Source organism: Psammomys obesus, unplaced genomic scaffold (genome assembly GCF_907164565.1).
Source record: "Psammomys obesus unplaced genomic scaffold, mPsaObe1.curated_primary_1811, whole genome shotgun sequence".
NCBI lineage: Eukaryota > Metazoa > Chordata > Mammalia > Rodentia > Muridae > Psammomys > Psammomys obesus.
In genome coordinates, this window is record NW_026590699.1 from 7228164 (window position 1) to 7246319 (window position 18156).

An 18156-nucleotide genomic window follows, 5' to 3' on the forward strand; every position below is an offset into this window, starting at 1 on the left:
CGCGGCTACCTAGGCACATCTGTGTTTGTGCGTATTCACCACCATAAGGAACAGGAAAGTGGTTGGAGTTACGTGGCTTATTTTTGACCCATTTTGTGACTTATTGCACAGTGAAAGGAAATCAGCTGTGTTGTGTCATAGTGAAGTGTGATTGAACTAGGCACTTTGAAACAGCATCAAGAAACATCATTTCACACTGCAATGACTTACCCGTGCTCCTTTCTCGGGGTAGCACTGGCAGCCCCCGCTGCAGTCTCTGCCTCCGCAGGGCACATCCAACTTCTTCACGCCCTGTAGGAACCAGACACAGACAGTTTACTTAGGTGCCATTGTATCCTGCTGCGAGTCCTTCTCACGCTAACGTCCAGCCACCACTCAACCCGTGCACAAGCCCATCTTAGGACAGATGTAGGTTCACAGAAAACGGCGCAGAAGGCACAGAGCCCCCCCCCTTCTCCCGTGTTGTCCCGAGCCCGGGCTGGTTCACTCCTGGCCACATCCCACACCACTGTGGCATGATACCCCCAACAGCACCGAAGATCAGGCGGGGCACATCATCAGCAAAGTCTGCCCCCTTTTTCTCGCCCAACCATCCATGCTCTTTGTGGTGAGGAGAAACTGAGGCATGAGCCTTTCCTAAGGGCTGGGCTGGCCGGCCCGGGTGGCTTCCTGAGTCTCCAGGGCCTGCGGTTGTTTTCTCCCTTCCTCTATCCCAGCACTTCGGATGAACGAAGGGGGAAGACTGCACGGCCTGAGGTCTGGACTTTCCCTCTCAGACTGTGCCCCCAGGACACAGGAAATGACAAGTACCCTGACTCCCTTTCTCTGCTGTGGTCCCCTGGTCCCGCATAGACGGGCTGGGGCAGCCCTTCCCTATGCTGCAGGAGACAGTTCAATTGCAGAGACTCGGCCTGCTCCATCCTGGCCGCAGTCTGATGCCATCCAACCTGGAGAGCCCAGATGTTGGCGGTTACCCCTAAGGGGCCCTGTAGGTGTGCACAGTGGGCACAGCTCTCTTCTGTAACCCAGTCAGCCAAGCTTTATGCAAGTGGGAGCCAGCTGGTGACATACCGCTCCAAAGTCAAAATGTTCCTAGCCACAGAACTGACATTTCCTTTTATGCTTATATATTTTGTGTGTGCATGTGTGTTGGGCTGGTGCGTGTTGGGAGGTCAGAGGGAGAGGTAAGTCAGTGCACGAGTCCATTGTGCTCCTGTGGGGATGCCGATGGTCCTGCCACGGGCCTCCACGGGCCCTGCAGAGCCTGGGGTTCAGCCACGTGCTGCACTGGGTGTGCCAGCCTCTGCACTGCCTGGCTGCAGCTCACGGGGGCACCTGCAAGCCCTCAGGCTCTCTCTGTGCAGACACAGCGGCCCCCACCGGCGCTCTCACCCCACAGCCCCACAGCTGGAGCCCAGATAATCATTCTCTACCTAATCTGCCGTCCGGTGAGTTTCAAAAAGCCCAACATTCTCAGATCTTTCCAGAAGCGATTCCCCCAGAGCTCCTTTGTGAGGTAATAAAATGGCAGGAGGTCTGTAGTGTAAAAGTTAACACCTATAAAAATCCTTTTAGGCCTTTAAAATGAGGATCTACGTTTTTTAATCCACGTTTCCTCCCTCTTTGGCACCTACCTACCTACACTTTGGCTTATCAAGGGCAGGTTTTGAAGATAAGAGTTCTAGAAATAAGGTACACGTTGAACTGTGGGCTTCCTAAAAGACCCTGGGCACTGAGGCATGAGCCTGGATGGGCCACTCTGATGTCTCATGACTTGCGACCATGACCTGACTAGACAGTAATCTTGGCAGTTATCCCTCATTTGCCAATATTTTCGCCAGTACTTGTTGGAAAAGTGTCAGGGAGTCTTTGGCTACAAAGGAAAAAACCTATGCTTCTGTTCTCCATGTGATGTTTCACATGCTAATTTCAAATTTGATCTCAGAGCCACTTGCCAAATCCCTGTATATGACTCAATGGTTGAAATAATCTTAAAGGATTAGAATTTATCAAACAGGCTCCCTCATTGGAAGGTGAGGGTAGTCCCAGGATTTAACTGTAGATATGAGCAGCAGCGGAGGGAGCACCAGTCTCCTGAGGTGAGGGCCAAACACAGGGAGGCGGCCCCGCAGACACCAGGCTGGTTCTGCCATGGCCTTTCCAGCCATCTCACCTGTCCTTCAGGGGTTCTCTTGAGAATTCCAGCATCTCCAAGAGCCCTCAGGATGCTGAGTGGAGGGTCGGGTCGCTAGGACGAACAGAAATATTGACACACTTGGGCAGGGCGAGTGCTCCAGACAGATGCTTAGAGACCGGATGTCTCTGGACTGAACCCCTGCATTCTCCCAACAGGATGTGGGACTCTGGAACATGCTCAAGATGTGAATGCCTTCCTGAGATTGTGGGTGAGGATGAAGGGGAACTTCCCCGTGGGCTCTGGGCCTGGAGACCCGTCCCTACCTCTGAGAGGAACGCTGTTAGCTCACGTGAGCCCTGGCACCCCACACGCAGTCTGATTTCCAAGTCCACTGCTCAGTGCTATTCAAAGTCAAATCACAATCCTAAGGATTGCAAGTTCTCCCCACCTGATTATCCTGGGGGCCTGTTTGCCACCACAATGATGGAGGCCACCCTGGAGCTTCCCCCTAGATAGCCTTAATGTCCTCTCCAAGCATTTTGCATTCCTCATTTTACAAAAGTCACAGGGCCCCAGGGGTACCTGGCCACAGGCAGCTGAGATGAAGTTCCTAGGGTGAGAGGCTCCCAAAGCCTCACCAGGTGAAGTTAAGCTGCTCACGTTCATTCAGCTGAGCTGGCCAGATTCTGCTTACTGGCTGTCCTCAACGCAGGGTGAAAAGGGCTCATGGCCCAAGGTGTTAGTTACACCGAGGATCCACAAAAGCGGGTTTCATCCCCTGAGAGGCCAGCCTCATGTGTTTGCATCTCCTCTGAGGTTACTCCTCTCTTGGGATTCTGGGACCAATAAGGAGCCTGTGTGTGGGCTTGTTGTCCTGTGAGGGAGCACCTGCTACCCCAACGGCAAATCATCTGGATGCTGCCAAGGTGGCTGGGACCAGTCACCAGCTTCTCTTGACAAGTTCACACACTCATAGACTTACACACTTACACACCTGTGCATGCTCATTCCTCACTCACACACCCCTGTGCAATTGCCAGCTCATATTCACACACTTATCCCTCACTCACACTCACGCTCACCATTCTCTCATCCTCCGCTAACTGCTTCCTTTGGACTATACGCTGTGCTAGGCTCTGCTGTAAAGCAGAGACATATTGGACACAATCCCTACCTTCACGGCACGTGAATAAACAGAGAAGATTGGTTAAGTAAACAGGCCAATGCCTAAGTCATCAGGGTTTAAACTCTGGCACATGTTTTGGGGAAGCAGCGGTGATGTGTCTAAATCTTTCACGACTCACTCTTGCCCAAGCGCTCTCCCTGTGGAGACTGCCTTGCCAGCATCAGTCGGTGGGCCTCACTTCCAAACTCAGCCAGGACTAGGGATGCCAACCATCAACTCCGTCCTGGAGAAACCACCCTAACTGTCCCATCACCTGTCCTGCCAGATGCTGCATCCTATCGAGAATACCGGCTCAGCAAAGAAGGCAGAAGACTGGCCGAGGCTGTCAGAGGTGGGCAGGGGACACTAACGCCCACTCGCCCATTCTGGACACATGCTGAATCCAGTAACGTGGAAGTAATGTTAAGCCCAGAGCACGAGATGGAGCTGCACGTGCATGAGGCTAGCTGCACCCACAGGAGTCATGAGTAGCAGTAAGTCCTGTGAGTGGTTCCCAGGAGCAGGGCTGTACAGGCAGCTGGGAGGAGAGCAGGGACTCCACAGCCTCAGAAAGCTGGGTAGCTTAGTGGCAAGATGCTGGGTAAGGTGGAGGAGGAGGGACCTGGAGGTGGCTTCATAGGTGAAATGGGGGGAGGGACAATAGAATAGAGGCAGGGACTGTCACTCAAATAGGTCACCTTTGAGTGACAGCTGTCCTCCCACTAGCCCTGATAGCCTAGGTGTAGAGGGAGTGTGGATCTAGAGCCAGTCAGGATCACAGACAAGACTGCCCACAGCCTGCTCCCTCAACCATTTCCAAGTCCAAGTTGCATGCAGACACTATGAAAAGAGGAGCTTAGAGGAACAGCTGATCAAGGGACAGGCCTGTCTATGGCCCTACCACCCTGAAATCACCCAATCTCCTCAAGAGCAGGTCCTTCATTGGAGCAGAAGAATCTCCCAGAGGGTCTGTGGGGTCCATGGCCAGGTGGACCATAGCCTATCCATCCCAGGAAATAAATGCCTCCTCAGGCCTCCCTCTGACCCTGACCTTGTTTCCTATGGGAACTCAGAGACTCAGCGCCTAGGTGTGAGAGGCTGGAATACAGAAATGAATGTCAGTTCCTTTCCTTCTCACCACTTCCTTTTAGGGTTCTTCTCTCTCTGCTGAGTTTTAGCCTACCCCGAACTGGTAGCCAGCACTGCTGCATGGTTGGAAATCACAGAATTTGGGGTGACCTGCTCCACTTAGTAGCAGGTAGCGAAGCAAAGGCCTCAGTGGCCTTTCGTGGAGGACCAGGATTGTGCTGCACTTGGCACAATGGACAGGCACCAGGCAGCATTTCTGTCTCACGACAACGTCACTTTATCGTGTTCATTCTGGATACCCCCACAGCACGGTGGATGCATGGTCTGGGTTCTTAACAAGCTGCCCGCCTCTGCAAGAGCAGAGGTCATAACACCTTGCAAGGAAAGCCAGGCTCCAGCTTCCTGACCAGCCTCCTTCCAGGCTCCCCTGGAGAAAGTCATGCCCCAGGCCGCTGGCCCTCTGGTTCTGCCATCTATAAATGGAATGTGGCAGGGTATGGCAGAGATCAGTGCTGGCAGCTGCAGGATTAAGAGCACATCCGGTCCCACAGGGAGCTGTCTCTGGCTCCCAGTCCAGCAGCCCGATGACAGTGACAAGACAGAGTATCACGTTGCCTTCACCAAGGACCATGTCCCACCAGACAGACAGGAAGACTTTCTTCCCTGTGCCCAGTCCAGAGAGCCATGAAAGCGACTCAGCACCAACCCTCCCAGAGACACCAGCACTTACATTCAGGACTTGGAAAACTGTCTCTGAATGATAACTTAGATACCACAAAATAAAAGTCACAAGGAATTCACAGCTCTTAAGACAATTTCTCTAGCTACTTGTGCAGACAAACCAGGTACAGGAAGAGTGTGAACTGACAGAAATGCACCCAGGTCCCTGCAGACGTGAGCATCGTTTAAAGTTGACATACCATAAGTGAATGAAAGGGAAGAAAAAGACTGCTGGCTATTGTTTTTGACTTGCCCATAAAAAAAATAATAACGATTACTCAAATTTATATGAAGACCCAAGAACAAAACTCATCTGTCCTAAAACAAAGAATATTTTGTCCTCCACATGTTCCAAGAAACATCTTGTCCAAGGAAATATTTTTAAGCCAATATAGCTCCAGCCAAAAAGAGCCGCTTTGAAGGGAATGTACAGATATCTCACTGCTGATCGCCCCCAGCACCCAACCCCAACTTCCTCTGCAGAGGAGTCTTGAATAACTGATTCTAAGCAACATGAGAGGTAAGCCTCATTGTCAAAGGTAATATGTTTCTAATTTGCAGCCAACAAAATCTATACAAGTCTTTGTTTTGTCACAAGTCCAGTCAAGCTGGGCGTTTTAAAGATCTCTTTAATTCAGCAACAGGCCAACTAAGGGGAGAGAGCCAACTTGGGAACAAGGTTCCCAGTAAAGTTCTATTAGTTTATCAAAACAGGAAGTATAAGCCATTTCCGCACATGCAGCTTTAGAAATTAAGGAAATAATTCCAACATGGTATTAGCAAGACAAGGTATATGGAAAGGAAACGCAAATCTCAGCGGCACACAGTCGGCGGCCTGGAGGTCCAGCCAACTCACTGCCTTTGTTTAAAGCATCTCGAGGGCACCCGAATCAAGCGCAGGCACTCTAGAGCATCCCGAAAGCACCGCCAGCCAGGGAGGAAGGCAGATGATGGACGGAGGCGCTCTCCCCGCTCACCTAGGGACTGATAGCTGGGAAGGGTGGCTGGCCACTGTTGCCTGTGAATTCATGGATGGGAAGCCTCACAGGGACAGGGAAGGGAGAGGTCAGGCTCTTCTTAGAACAAGAGGGGCAGAAGGATGGAGGGCTGAAGAGTTTCCAGGATGCTGGTCATGGCCTCAAGAGTGCTCCTGCATTGGCCCGGCATGCACCTGTGGAACAGCACATCTGTATATGCCTCATCTGAGTCAGGGGAACAGTGCCCATTCTGGGAGGTAGCTGCAGGAGGGTGAGGAAGCTAAGGTCAGCTTTAGCTACCCAGCCACGGAGGCAGCTCCAAGATGGCGCTTCCCAAACCTGAAGCGCTTCTGATGAGGTGACATGAGGAACTATGTTGGGGAACCAGGGCTGAGAGCAGGAATCTGACAGACGGGGGAGCCTTCCTGAATTTTCCCCAAGCCACATCATTGATTCTGTGATGATAACAGGGGCAAGATGGCAGACTGTTGGGATAGTGGACTTCAGCATGAGGAATGGCAGACAGGAGGAACTCTGGGTAGGGGCTGCTGACACGAAGTGAGGTGGGGGTGGTGAGAAGAAGATGCAAACCAGGGGGAGAAAGATCAGGCCATGAGGAGGACATAGTAAAGGGGACAGTCTGGGTGGAGAGCGCCCTAACCTTGCTGAACTTCAAACTGAGGCTAGTCCCTCAAACCCCCCCCCCCCCCACACACACACACAGGAGCTGAGCAGCCACTGATGGCTTCTTAGAGGCTCTTTGCTGTCCAAGCGCAGGGCCATTAACCTCAAACAGACAGCCTAGCTTTCGGGCCTGGGGCTGCAGACAGGAATGAGAGCTGAGACCCAGCCAAGGAGGTGTGGGCCAGACACTGCCGAAGAAAACACCTGGCCCAGGGCGAGCATGATCTCAGGTGTGGGTGGGCCTGGACTGCAGGTGGAGACAGGCGGGCCTTAGGCAGAGTGAGGAGAGGGGATCGTGGCATTTCCTGTCATGTGTGCTTATCCTGCCTCGGCTGCTTCCTTTATGAAGACAGAACCAGCCTGTGTGTGTCCCTTCTCTACCAGGTGGGCGGGCGTGTTGCCTGCTGCTGTGGGCAGGGAGAACGCCATGCAGGTTTTGGTGTCTGACAAGCCGCCCCTAGCCTCCTGTCCATGTGCACCCACTTTCCCTTGGTTCAGAGAACAAATGGGTCACCGCAAGGATGAGCCGAGGCTCCTTTGCTGTGTGGCTTCACTGAGTGCTGGGTGGGGACTTGGAGATCCTTCATCTTGAGTCATCTCATCCGGAAGGCTGGAACCTAGACAGCGAAGCCAGGCGGTGCACCCGGGGAGAGGCTGCTGGGAGGAGTCAAAGGCAAAAGTCGGTGACCAGACAGGTGTGGTCAGCTGGGGTGGAACTGGGCCAAGGGCCAGCCTGGAGCCATGGAAAACACTGGAAATGCAGTGACAGCTGGCACGGGGGTGTTCTGTCTGCAGGACAGAATGCCTGCACTCTACGGGTTTCCTTCCCTAGCGGCCAGTGCATTTTTTAAGATTTAGTTTCTCTCATTTTTAATTACCGTGTGTACGTGAGCGTGTATGTGGGAGTGCAGACGCGTGCAGGCGTCTGTGGCGGCCAGAAGCTTCCCCGAGGCTGGACTTACAGGTGGTTGTGAGGCTCCTAACACAGGTGCTGGGATCTGAACTCGGGTCTTTTATAAGAACAGTACACACTCTTAATGGCTGAGCCATCTCTCCAGCCCCATCACCGCACCTGAAGTCTGCATGCTGTGGCCCTTTGACCTCCTTTTGTTTGTTTGCTTGCTTGTTTTGTTTTGAGACAGAGACTCCCTGTGTAAACCAGGTTGGTCTCAAACTCACAGAGATTCACCTACCTCTGCCTCCCGAGTGCAAAGATTAAAAGATGTACTCTACCATGCCTGGTGCAGATTTATTTTTAAAATATTTATTTTATTGTTTTTAATTATGTGTGTGTTTTGGGGGAGTATGTGCATGGGTCTGCAGGTGCCCACAGAGGCCAGGGGGTCAGGTCCCCTCTGGAAGTTACATGTGTTTGTAAGCTTCATGATGTGGGCGATGGGAACAGAAACAGGGTCCTCTGCAACTGCTGGACCATCTTTCCAGTCCATCCTTGATTTCTAGTTCCAGCTGTTACCTGCCCCTTAGCATCGCTATGGCAACTCGGTCAACTGCTAAGACAACTAAAGATTTCTTTTCATTGCAGGTTGGGTGGAGATGTGAATCCACGAGCAACTCCGAGCTGAGCAGGGCTCTCGTTTACCTGCCTTCAGGAGCTGACTTGTGCCTGATCTCAAAAGCCTGGTCAAGCAAGAATGTGTCCTTTGGTCCCAACTGCAACCTCTTTTAGCCCTTCCCCCCAAACCTGCCATTCCAGGAGCATGGCTCGGCTGGCACTGGGGTCCGTCTGTTGTCCCTCAGCACATCTGCGGGGAGCATATTTAGGTCCTGGTCCTATAGCCCTCTTGCTGATGTTGTCACACAGTTGGTAGCATTCTGAACTCATCCATGTAACCAGCCACCTTGGGGGGAGGCACTGTCGTATATGCACAAACAGCCAAGATGACAGGGTCCACGCAAAGCCAGCCTACTGATTTCTCAAGTTTTTTGTTGTTGGGTCTGTCAACGGACTCACCTCCTCTTGTCCCTTGGTTCCATCTCTGGGACCCTCGCCCTTCATGGTTTCCCTGTTGCCACATCTGGCTGGTGGTCCTTTAGTTTGGAGTCACCTCACACACTTCTCATGTTTACCCCTCAGATCCCTCCATGCTCGGTGATCCCTGGCACAGCACCCTTTTCCCTGCTCTCACCTACCACCGCAGCTCCTCTATTCCACTTTCAAAGTCTCCTTCCCCTTTCAACTCCAGCTGACTGTTTCAAAATATCTTTTCCCATGATGAGGGAATGTCAAGGATCTTAAAGGCACCGAGTGCGAACATCTCTGACTCTGCATCTTCTCCAAAGAACGTGTACACGCTGTTCCCCGGCCTGGAATGTCCTTTGCAGTCCACCGCCCTGTGCGGTCAAGACTCACTCAGCACAGCCACTTACGCCGGGGACAAGGAAATCAGAGCCACGCCGGCTTCAGCTCTCATCTCTACCCGTCCATGTTAGGTGCAGGGATTGTTGCTACAACATACCGCCTGGCCGTAGCTGAAGGCTATTCACAGTCTATGGCGCAGAGCAAACTACAAACACAGGAAGAAAGCGCCGGGCCGGGCACACCATACCTCCTGACTTTGTGGCCAGGGCTCTAATAAAATTAACCCAATTAAAGTAATAGCAGAGCTTGAAAGACATGGTAACCTCCCAGTAAGTTAAAAATAGTGCCTTGAAAAAGAAAAGCGCAGGCCTGGTGTTGGGAGAAGGGTGTGAGGAGGTGGTGATGGGCACACAGAGGACACAGCTAATGTACCCAGCACCCGGGAAGAACCTGCAGTAAGTACTGAGAGCTCGGCCATCCTGGCAGAGGCGAGGGAAGGGCATCTGTCCTCGGCCACATAGGCAGCGTGTGCTGTGTGGCATCCCCACGGGTGGCCCTCACCTCCAGCTCCGGTGAATCTCCCTTCACGTGGGCCAGGACAAACAGAAGACAGCACACACAAGCCCACGATTTCTGTCAACGTCATCCTACCTGCCGACTGTCCGTCAGCTGGGATGCGTTAGAGAACTGCACTCTGATGAAGCAGAGGCTGTGAGGATGCTCACAGCAGGCTTGGCTGGGTGGCTGTTCCCACTCCAGCGAGAAGGAAGGGGCCCTTTAAGGACCCCTCACTCGGGTTGGTGACAGCAGCCATGTTGTAGCCTGAGGCATTTACTGCTCTGTCTCAGTGTTGAGACTAGTCAGGGACTTATAGCCTTCATCCCAGAGGTTATGGATGTAATTACAGGTAGAGGATGTCTCAGAACTGTCACATATTTTATCTAAGCGTCCTTAAATATTTATATTATGCTGCACATGTGCTGTTCAGCTGGAGAGACACAGCCTATCCACCAAGACAAAGCTGAATGCAGGCGTTACCTCATAGCCTACCTACACCAAATTCTAATTATTTTTATGGCATGTCAGTTCTTGGTGTTCTCTAGCCAGGAATAAAAATTTGTACGTTGGTGTTGGCATATAGGTCTGAAGTGAATATTTAACATAGCTCATAAAAGAGAAGCAGATCTACCCCTGAGGCCATTTTACCCCTGAGAAATGTGCTTAACTGATGAGCTTGGTTCAGTAGCCTCTGGCCATACATTTTACGAAAGATCTGAGAAGAACAGAACAGGAGAGACCCGAGCAACACTTTGCACAATACAATAACATTTCTGTTCTGAGCGCTGGAGACTGGTCCAGACACGGAGCGCCTTGGTTTGATTGGCATGTAAGGAATGGTGAGGCCCTGCCTGGGCAGGCTGTGCTTTTGATATGCGTAAGTTCACCTTGCAAATCCTGTCCGTGTCACAGGGGCCCCGGGATGATGGAACTCTGATATCACGGCTGTCGGAAGGGCCTGCTTGCCTGGCTTCTGAGATGTAATTTCTGCCCTTTCTCTCGTGTGTGCTTGGCCAAGGCCGTCGGCCCTGGTGGTGTCTAGAAGGGCATACATGTGACCTCACACATGAGTAATGACTTGGGATTCCTTTGCTGTGACCTCATACCCTTTAGCAGTCTGCTCATTACACTGGAAGGCCTGTGCACGGTCTACTGAGAAATGTAGCAGGGAGGCGCTCTTGGTCCAGGGAGGAGCGTGCCCACCGGACACCCCCGGTGCGCGGCGTTACCACGGTGTGCACTGTCCACCAGACACCCTGCCGCTCAGCTGTGAGTGCATGCATGTGCAAGCGCACGTGTGTGTGCGTGAGCCCGAGGCTGGAGGCTGATGTCGCGGACTTTCTCAATCACTCTCTAGTTCAGGTTTTGAGGCAGGGTCTCTCCCTGAAACTGGAGTCGCCAGTTCTGCTAGGCTGATGTTTAGGGAGGAGGGAGTCTTTTGTCTCCCTTTTCACAGCCCTGGGGTTGCAGGCCCTTCACCAGCTGAGCCATCTCCCTAGACACCCTTCCAACAGCCCCTGCTGAACCCTGTTCTCTTCACCCCCATACCCCTAGCAGAGGGCTCAGCTCCTTCTAATTCTGCATCCTTAGATTTCGGTGTTACCCTACACACTGAGTTGGCTCTGGGTTGGCCTAGACCCGGTTTTGTCTGCTGACCCTACTGGTGGGGCTTGTGCGGCGTCCGTCTGCACACATTTTCAGGAATGAGCCAGTGTCGAGGCCGCCTGCACCAGGTCAGTAGAAATTCAGGAGCTATTTCTGTCTACCGAAACTGCATGCACACAGGTGACCTTTCCAGCTTCATTGCTGAAAGAGGGGCCCCGCATGCAGACGGGCACTCCCGGGCCTCCAGCTGCCTGGTGTCTTTGCCCTGCCTGGGGTGTTCAGTTGGTCCACTTCACAGCAAGGAACAGAGGTCTGTCGTGAATCGGGCTCCATATGGGAGAAGGTTTGCCCGCCCAATAGCCCTGCAAGGAACACCCCCGCCCTCCTGTATCATACAGGACACATGGAATCTGTCATCCTGTCTTGAGGGGCTGCATGAGACTAACAGGAGATGGACCCAAGAGAGTGTGTGGGCAGCGCCAGCAGAGGCTGGAGGCCTCCCTGTTCCAATCTTGATCTTGGTTTATTCCCACTGACCGAGGGGCAAGGCCAGGCTATCCCTGGCCCAGAACTCAGAACAGGTGACATTCATCAACCAGAGAGCTTACTGTTTATGGAGTTAGGGGGATGTGTTAAGTCTTCATTCAGTGACCTGCATATAGCACTCATGAGTCTATAAATAGCTAATGGAATTAACATGAGAAAGGTATTCTCTTCTTCGTAAGTCCCATAAACTATTGTTTTCTCTGGAGTAAGATTTTGAGGAACATTTAGCTTGTTAATTCATTCCTAATAAATAGGCCTCTTGGTTGTTTTGTTTTTATTTATTTATTTTCTTTAAAAAAGGGATCTGACTTAGCCATGGTTTGTGTGGCTTAACTGCTGAACCTTGAACCCAAGGTCAGTTGACAAGCCAGGGTCTTTTGGGACTCAGGCCAAGACCCTACTTTCTATGTATTCATTCCTATGTGACCAAGATCAAAATTCATGAATACTAAGCAATTCTCTATAAGTATCAAAAGTACCCTTATCAAACACAAACAACTAACATGCTGGGTCTCTAAACATCCAAGAGTGGACTTCCTCAAATGTTCTAAGTGATGTCATCTGGCCCCTCTTTCATATCCGCTTTTATTATATTCCTGTCCTTTCAAAACAGAGTCTGTACCACAGTCCCACAAAAGCCAGGAAATGTCACCCCTGGCAGCCACAGACCTGGGAGTAAGAGGAAACTGATAAGGTTCAAACACCTCCAGGCTGGGAGGGAGGAGGATGGACTCTCACAGAGCAGTTTGGTCTGGTGGCTTGTCAAACCCAGGGCCATTGCCTGCCAGGCAGCGCCCTCCCATTGAGCTGCCATTCCTTCAAACCTGGAACCCTTGCTTTCCCATTGGCAAGCCACCAATGTCACCCCCCAACCCTGCTCATGCCCTGTCTTCTCCAGAGCATTCCCAAATGTCTGAGAGCTAAAAGCACCCAGGTCCCTGTCCCTGTCCCAGGGGCAGCAATCTCAGTTCCTCTGAACCACAGTCACTCAACCACACAGAACAAGCTGCAGGGGACAGGGACAGACAGACACCGCACAGGACAGAGGGAGGCTCTGACCCTAATTCCTGCATTTAGACTGAGCTGTGCTTGCTTTTCTGCACTGTCTGCCTGAACTTCTTGCTTTCCTGATATCAGTCACGTGTCCAGTTCCTTCTGCATGCCAGGGATGGAAGTATTCTTTGGGCTTAGCTCCTGTCAATTTTTGGTCAGGAAGCCCAGCACAGAGACTTCTGGACTGTGATGACAGCATGTTACAAAGCAGAGGACAGGATGCTTTTGGGGGGTTGGGTGTGGAGGGTGCGGATGGGGGACTTGGTTGGGTTTTATGTCTGAGGGTTTGTCCTAAAGGCTGTGGTGTGGGCCTGTGGCTTGGACCCACTCTGCACGGCGCTCCGCCTTTTAGGCAGTGACGCCACTGTTCCCTTCAATGAGCAGCTCGTCATCCGCCTGCCTCCTTCCCAACTTTGACCTTGTCAGTATTCAGTGTTTCCTTTCACCCAAATCTCCACCCAGGGAGGAAGCCACTGCCAGGAATTGCAGCTCCCTCACATACCATAAACGTCCAGGCTGTGTAAGCCTGCTGTGACCTCCACACATATGCTAAGGCCTTTCCCTTAGTGGACAATCTTCCTTTGCTCAGCAGCAATCCCTGAACACCCTAGGCACATGAAAGGCCGAGGCCCTTTGAAGTCTGTGCCAGCAGTACCCCCGAGATTGCACAGCAGACATCCCAGGGAGACCAGAGGGTCAGGGAGGTCAGAGGATGTGCGTGTACATACCAGGGGAGGGACGTTAGGTGACATAAGAGCCCAGGCCACAGAGAGACCCCCAACCCCGCAAGACCTGCACTTTTCTCTATCCCTCTTCAACTATTTGCGACAACGCATGTTGCGAAGATGGGATCTGCCTTCTGGTGGAACTGCCCTGAAGGACTGGGCTGGTCCCTGGGGTAGTGAGGACACTCAGGGGAATGCCACTCAAGGAACCAGACCGTTGTGCTGCAGAAGTATGTCAGGGTGGAGCAGGGGCCAAACCCATACCCTCCTTTCTCTGGGGGAGCCACAGCATGCAATCCTGGCACTTTACATTCCCACTGGCTTCCCGGGTGCCTGGACCCTTCTCATTCTTTTTCCATCTTCAGAGGAGATGTCTTCCAAAAAACAGGAGTCAGCTTACGGGATGGTTGCTGGTTTAGATGCAGACACACTGGGTTGTAGCTAGGTGACATTGGCGACTGCTGGACCAGAAGCTGGCACACTTGGGAGTCATGGGACCCTCTAACTCCGAACCTCTCCTATCTTCCCAGGACCCAGATGCTTTTACAGTGTCATCACAGGCGAAGGCAGAGCGAGTCACTGTGCACAGTACTGCTGCTGTACGGGAGTTTGGGGAGGCCTTCAGAAACCCAGCACATTCCGGTGTACCTCAGCTCATCGCAGTCGCTGCTACGTCTCTGGATGTGTCTAAACAGCTGCAGATAACCTACCTATACAGTAGAAGCCCAGCATCTGGACGCCCCTGTACCCCCCTGATTTCTCCCCTCACCAAACCTGATAAAGGGCCATTACGGTTCAGGCTCCATCTAAACCAATGGTTCTCAACCAGTGTGCCGTGACTCCTTTGGGGTTGCAGATCAGATATTTACATTATGATGATTCATAACAGCAGCAAAATTACTGGTATAAATAACAACAAAATAATTTTATGGCTGGGGGTCACCACAACATGGGGAACTGTATTAAAGTGCCACACCATAGGCAAGTTGAGAAACGCTGGTTTAAACCGTACGGTTCAGGCACCAGCAGTCACGTTTAAGATCAGTTTTTAGAACTGGGTAAGATGGCTGACACCTCATGCCCCACATCAGCACAAGAGCTCACTATAAAGCCTGGCCAGGCTCCCCTCACACTTGTGATTCTCCTGCCTCAGCCTCCCAAACATTGGGATTGGGAGCTCTTTCTTAGTGGAGATCGATCGGGGCTCTTTCTCTCCTCATCTGTGTCTTACGCCAACAGGGGAAGAAGATGTGGTGAAGACAGAGGCCACTGAGCATCCACACAGACTGTCTGATGGGAAGGAAGCAGCAGCCAAGGTGTGTGAGGCCTGCAGGGCTTTCTGCACACGGAAAGGCTGCGTGGTAGAGACACCTTGACTGAGTCCCCGCTGAGAGGCACATGTGCAAGACCCAGAGGACTCCCTCTCCATCTGGAAAACTTAGAGTAACCGCCGTAAGAACACGCTGTCTCTCCTCCCATACTCTCTTTTCAGCGACTGGATTTGGTCCTCTTAATTAAGCAGTGATTTTTCTGCATAGAAAACAGCCCTCACTTTTTTTTTTCCTACTCAGAAACAAATGATTAAACTTCCTCTGAGTTCCTTCTCAGGCTCATCTCTGCAAGGTGGTACCCTGGAGAGACGTTGCTAAGCAGCCCCTCATCTCCATGGATGGTATTAATGGCTGCTGACGGCCTGGCCCACAGAAGCAGAGGCAGGTTTAGCTCTGCCAACCACAGGCCACCAATTTCTCCTCCAGTGAACTGCTTCATTCCTTTTATGGGGCACACAACTCTCCCAGAAACTGTCTTGCAGCCTCAAGAACAGAACAAAGCCCCAAACAAAAACCTAGCCTCTTATTCAGCATGTGCTACAGGCCAGAAGCCAGGAGCTGGGGCTGAGGAGGCCAGAAGAGCATGAGGAGGAGATCATGTCTTTGGGGCACAGAAGACAAGGCACCCTTGCAAAACCGAGGCCCCCAAATCGGGAAAACCACATGTCATGGTTCAAGTCTGAAAAGACCCTGACAGACTCGTGTATTGAATGCTTGCTCCCTATCTGTTGACACTATTTTGGGAGGCTGTGAACCTAGGTGGGGAAGGCAGATCGCCAGGAGCAGGCCTTAGAAGGTTGGAACCTGGTCCTGGTTTCCGTCCCATTCACCGTGCTGTGACTAGCTTCCCTCATATGCCCTGGCTGCTGCGAGCTGACCTGGGCCATGTCTTTTCAGAAGAGATGGAACTGAGGCTAAGTCAGTCTTTCTTCCTTTGAGTCATTCAGCCAGGTGCTGTGGTCAGCGACACAAAAGGAGCTAACATGCACTCACTCCTTCCTCAGCTGCAGCAGGGACTTGTGTGTGCCCTCAGGCTCACACACTGGACCTGTACTGTGCCCACTTCAGCTTCCACCATATGCTGGGTCGGTAGTGTGTGCTGGCTGGCTGGACCCACACAGCTCCCATCGTGTGCTAACACAACTACCCCACAACCACCAGGTTTAGTGGCTCCTGGCAGCCCAGTGCTCTGTGGGAAACAATTTTTGCCTTATTCACTCTCTTCTCATCATCAGTTTTCCATGGCATGTCGCTCTTTTTGCAGTCCGTGTGGGGCTACTCCCTGACTGGCTTAGCTGGCTTACAGTTATGGAAGATTTTTGTGGGTCCAAGTATTTCAGGCAACTACAGACATATTTACAGAATATAAAACACATAGAATGCTGCCTCAGTAAGGGCTCATCACATCTGTTTAAAAACTGGCTCAGGACAATTTAGTAACAAAACACCCACACAGTGGTAGATGGCCCACTTGGAAGAGTCTCTGGGTGGTTCTAGAGCCCCAAAGAACAGTAGCTCCAAGCTTTGCTACCACGATGCTTACTTTAGAAGCGTGTCTTTTGCTGGTCACATTTAACTGCCAAAGCATCAATAAAGCACTGCTGCTGGGAATGAACTTAGGACCTGTTTGTCTTTGGTGTGTGCTCGAATACTGCGCCAGGCTCAATGACATGCTTTTGATAAGAGAATGCTTTCATTATCCTAAGATGCTCTGAAACTGATGGGGACCACTGCAACGCCTCCTAAACCATCCACACATGGCCACTGCTCACAGACTCATGTTGGAACTTCTGTAATTGGCAGGGCGGCCAGCAGGGGATCCCAGGAAAGCATGCAGGGGCCAACACCACTGCTGGGTGTGAAATCCCGTGCAGTAGTCTGCCATTTACAGCGGAAGATAATCCTCCTCTGATCAAGGCCCCAGACAGCACTGATGCTGAGAAGCTGAGGTTCCAGAACCAGATACTTTTGGGGTGAGTCCTAAGGCTCCCAGTAGGACGCCCTCTGCTTGTGCTCCTCTAGGAACCCCAGATGCAGACAGGAGAAGACCCACCTTCTCCAGGACATGTAACAACTGCATGTCTCCCTGATGGGACATAGCAGTCTGCGGCATAATCAAGCTGACTTGGCTGGTCAGAAACAAAGGCAGGAGAAGCCAGGCCAAGCTGGCACCAGCAGCTTCGATGAGGACAGCCGCTGTGCCAGGCTCCCAGGCCACTCTCCAAACTGCAATCTGTCTTAAGGACCCCATAAAAACTTGCTTGTTCAACTTCATTTTGATATTCAGTGCCTACTTTTTTATTCATCTGTTGGCATGAATAGCACCATTATACTCAGCACCCCAAGTATGGCAGCATTATAGCTCTCTGCATGTTCACGAGGGGTTGGCTATGCCCGAGACACACAATCAAACATATTATCAGAGGGTCATTAGAATATTTTCCAGGAAAAGAGGAAATGGCCAACTCTTAATTCTCGGCATCAATGTTCCAGAATAGTGGAGAAAATAATTCAGAATGGCCTGGAGGAAAAAAGTTAATTTAAAAAAAAAAATCCCAAACTGTCTGGGAACACACACAGATGTAAGCAGCTGTAGGGTGAAGGGAGGAGAAACAGCCTGGTTACCCTCTGGGGGCAAGAGTGACAGCTGCATTGCCACCAGAAGAACATAGAGTCTACCATAAGCGGGCAGACAGTGAGGCTTTCATGGGAACCTTTGAACATTGCTTGCCGAAGCTACCTCTTTCCCATCCTCACTTCCCATACATGGTATACAGAACCTGCCAACCAAGCGTTTTCTCCCAGAACAAAGACTTACATGGTAACGCTGACTAGACACCCAGCACTGGGAGGCTGAGTCAAGAGAGCCTCCAAGCCTGTCCAGACAACACAGTGAAATCATATCTCCAAAGAGAAGCAACAATTCCTTCCTAGATATATATATATTTTTTCACTCTGTGGGGATATGCGCCAAAGCCCTGGGGATAGTCATGGGAATAAAGCAGAGTGAACTCTGTGAGAGCTTACCGTTACCTGAGGCACCAGAGGGAGAACACAGAAGATAACCCTATCGGCTGGCTGGCATCTGGAGAATGGGTAGCCGGCTGCTCCCCGTGGACACTCAACCACCACCCTCTGTTACACGTCTTTCTACAGAGCAGAGATGACATTCTACAAAATATGTCACTCCGACTTCTTCCTTTCTTTCTTTCTTTCTTTCTTTCTTTCTTTCTTTCTTTCTTTCTT

At 51.6% G+C, this 18156-nt stretch overlaps 1 protein-coding gene across 2 annotated transcripts in view; it reads right to left on the reverse strand.

Moving 5' to 3' along the window:
* Window positions 1–18156, reverse strand: part of Col4a2 (collagen type IV alpha 2 chain) — a 130191-nt gene that overhangs the window by 90044 nt on the left and 21991 nt on the right. For both annotated transcript variants that reach the window (XM_055608488.1, XM_055608487.1), the window contains exon 4: window positions 211–291. In XM_055608488.1, the coding sequence (XP_055464463.1) occupies window positions 211–291 (81 nt within the window). The remainder of the gene's footprint in view (window positions 1–210; window positions 292–18156) is intronic.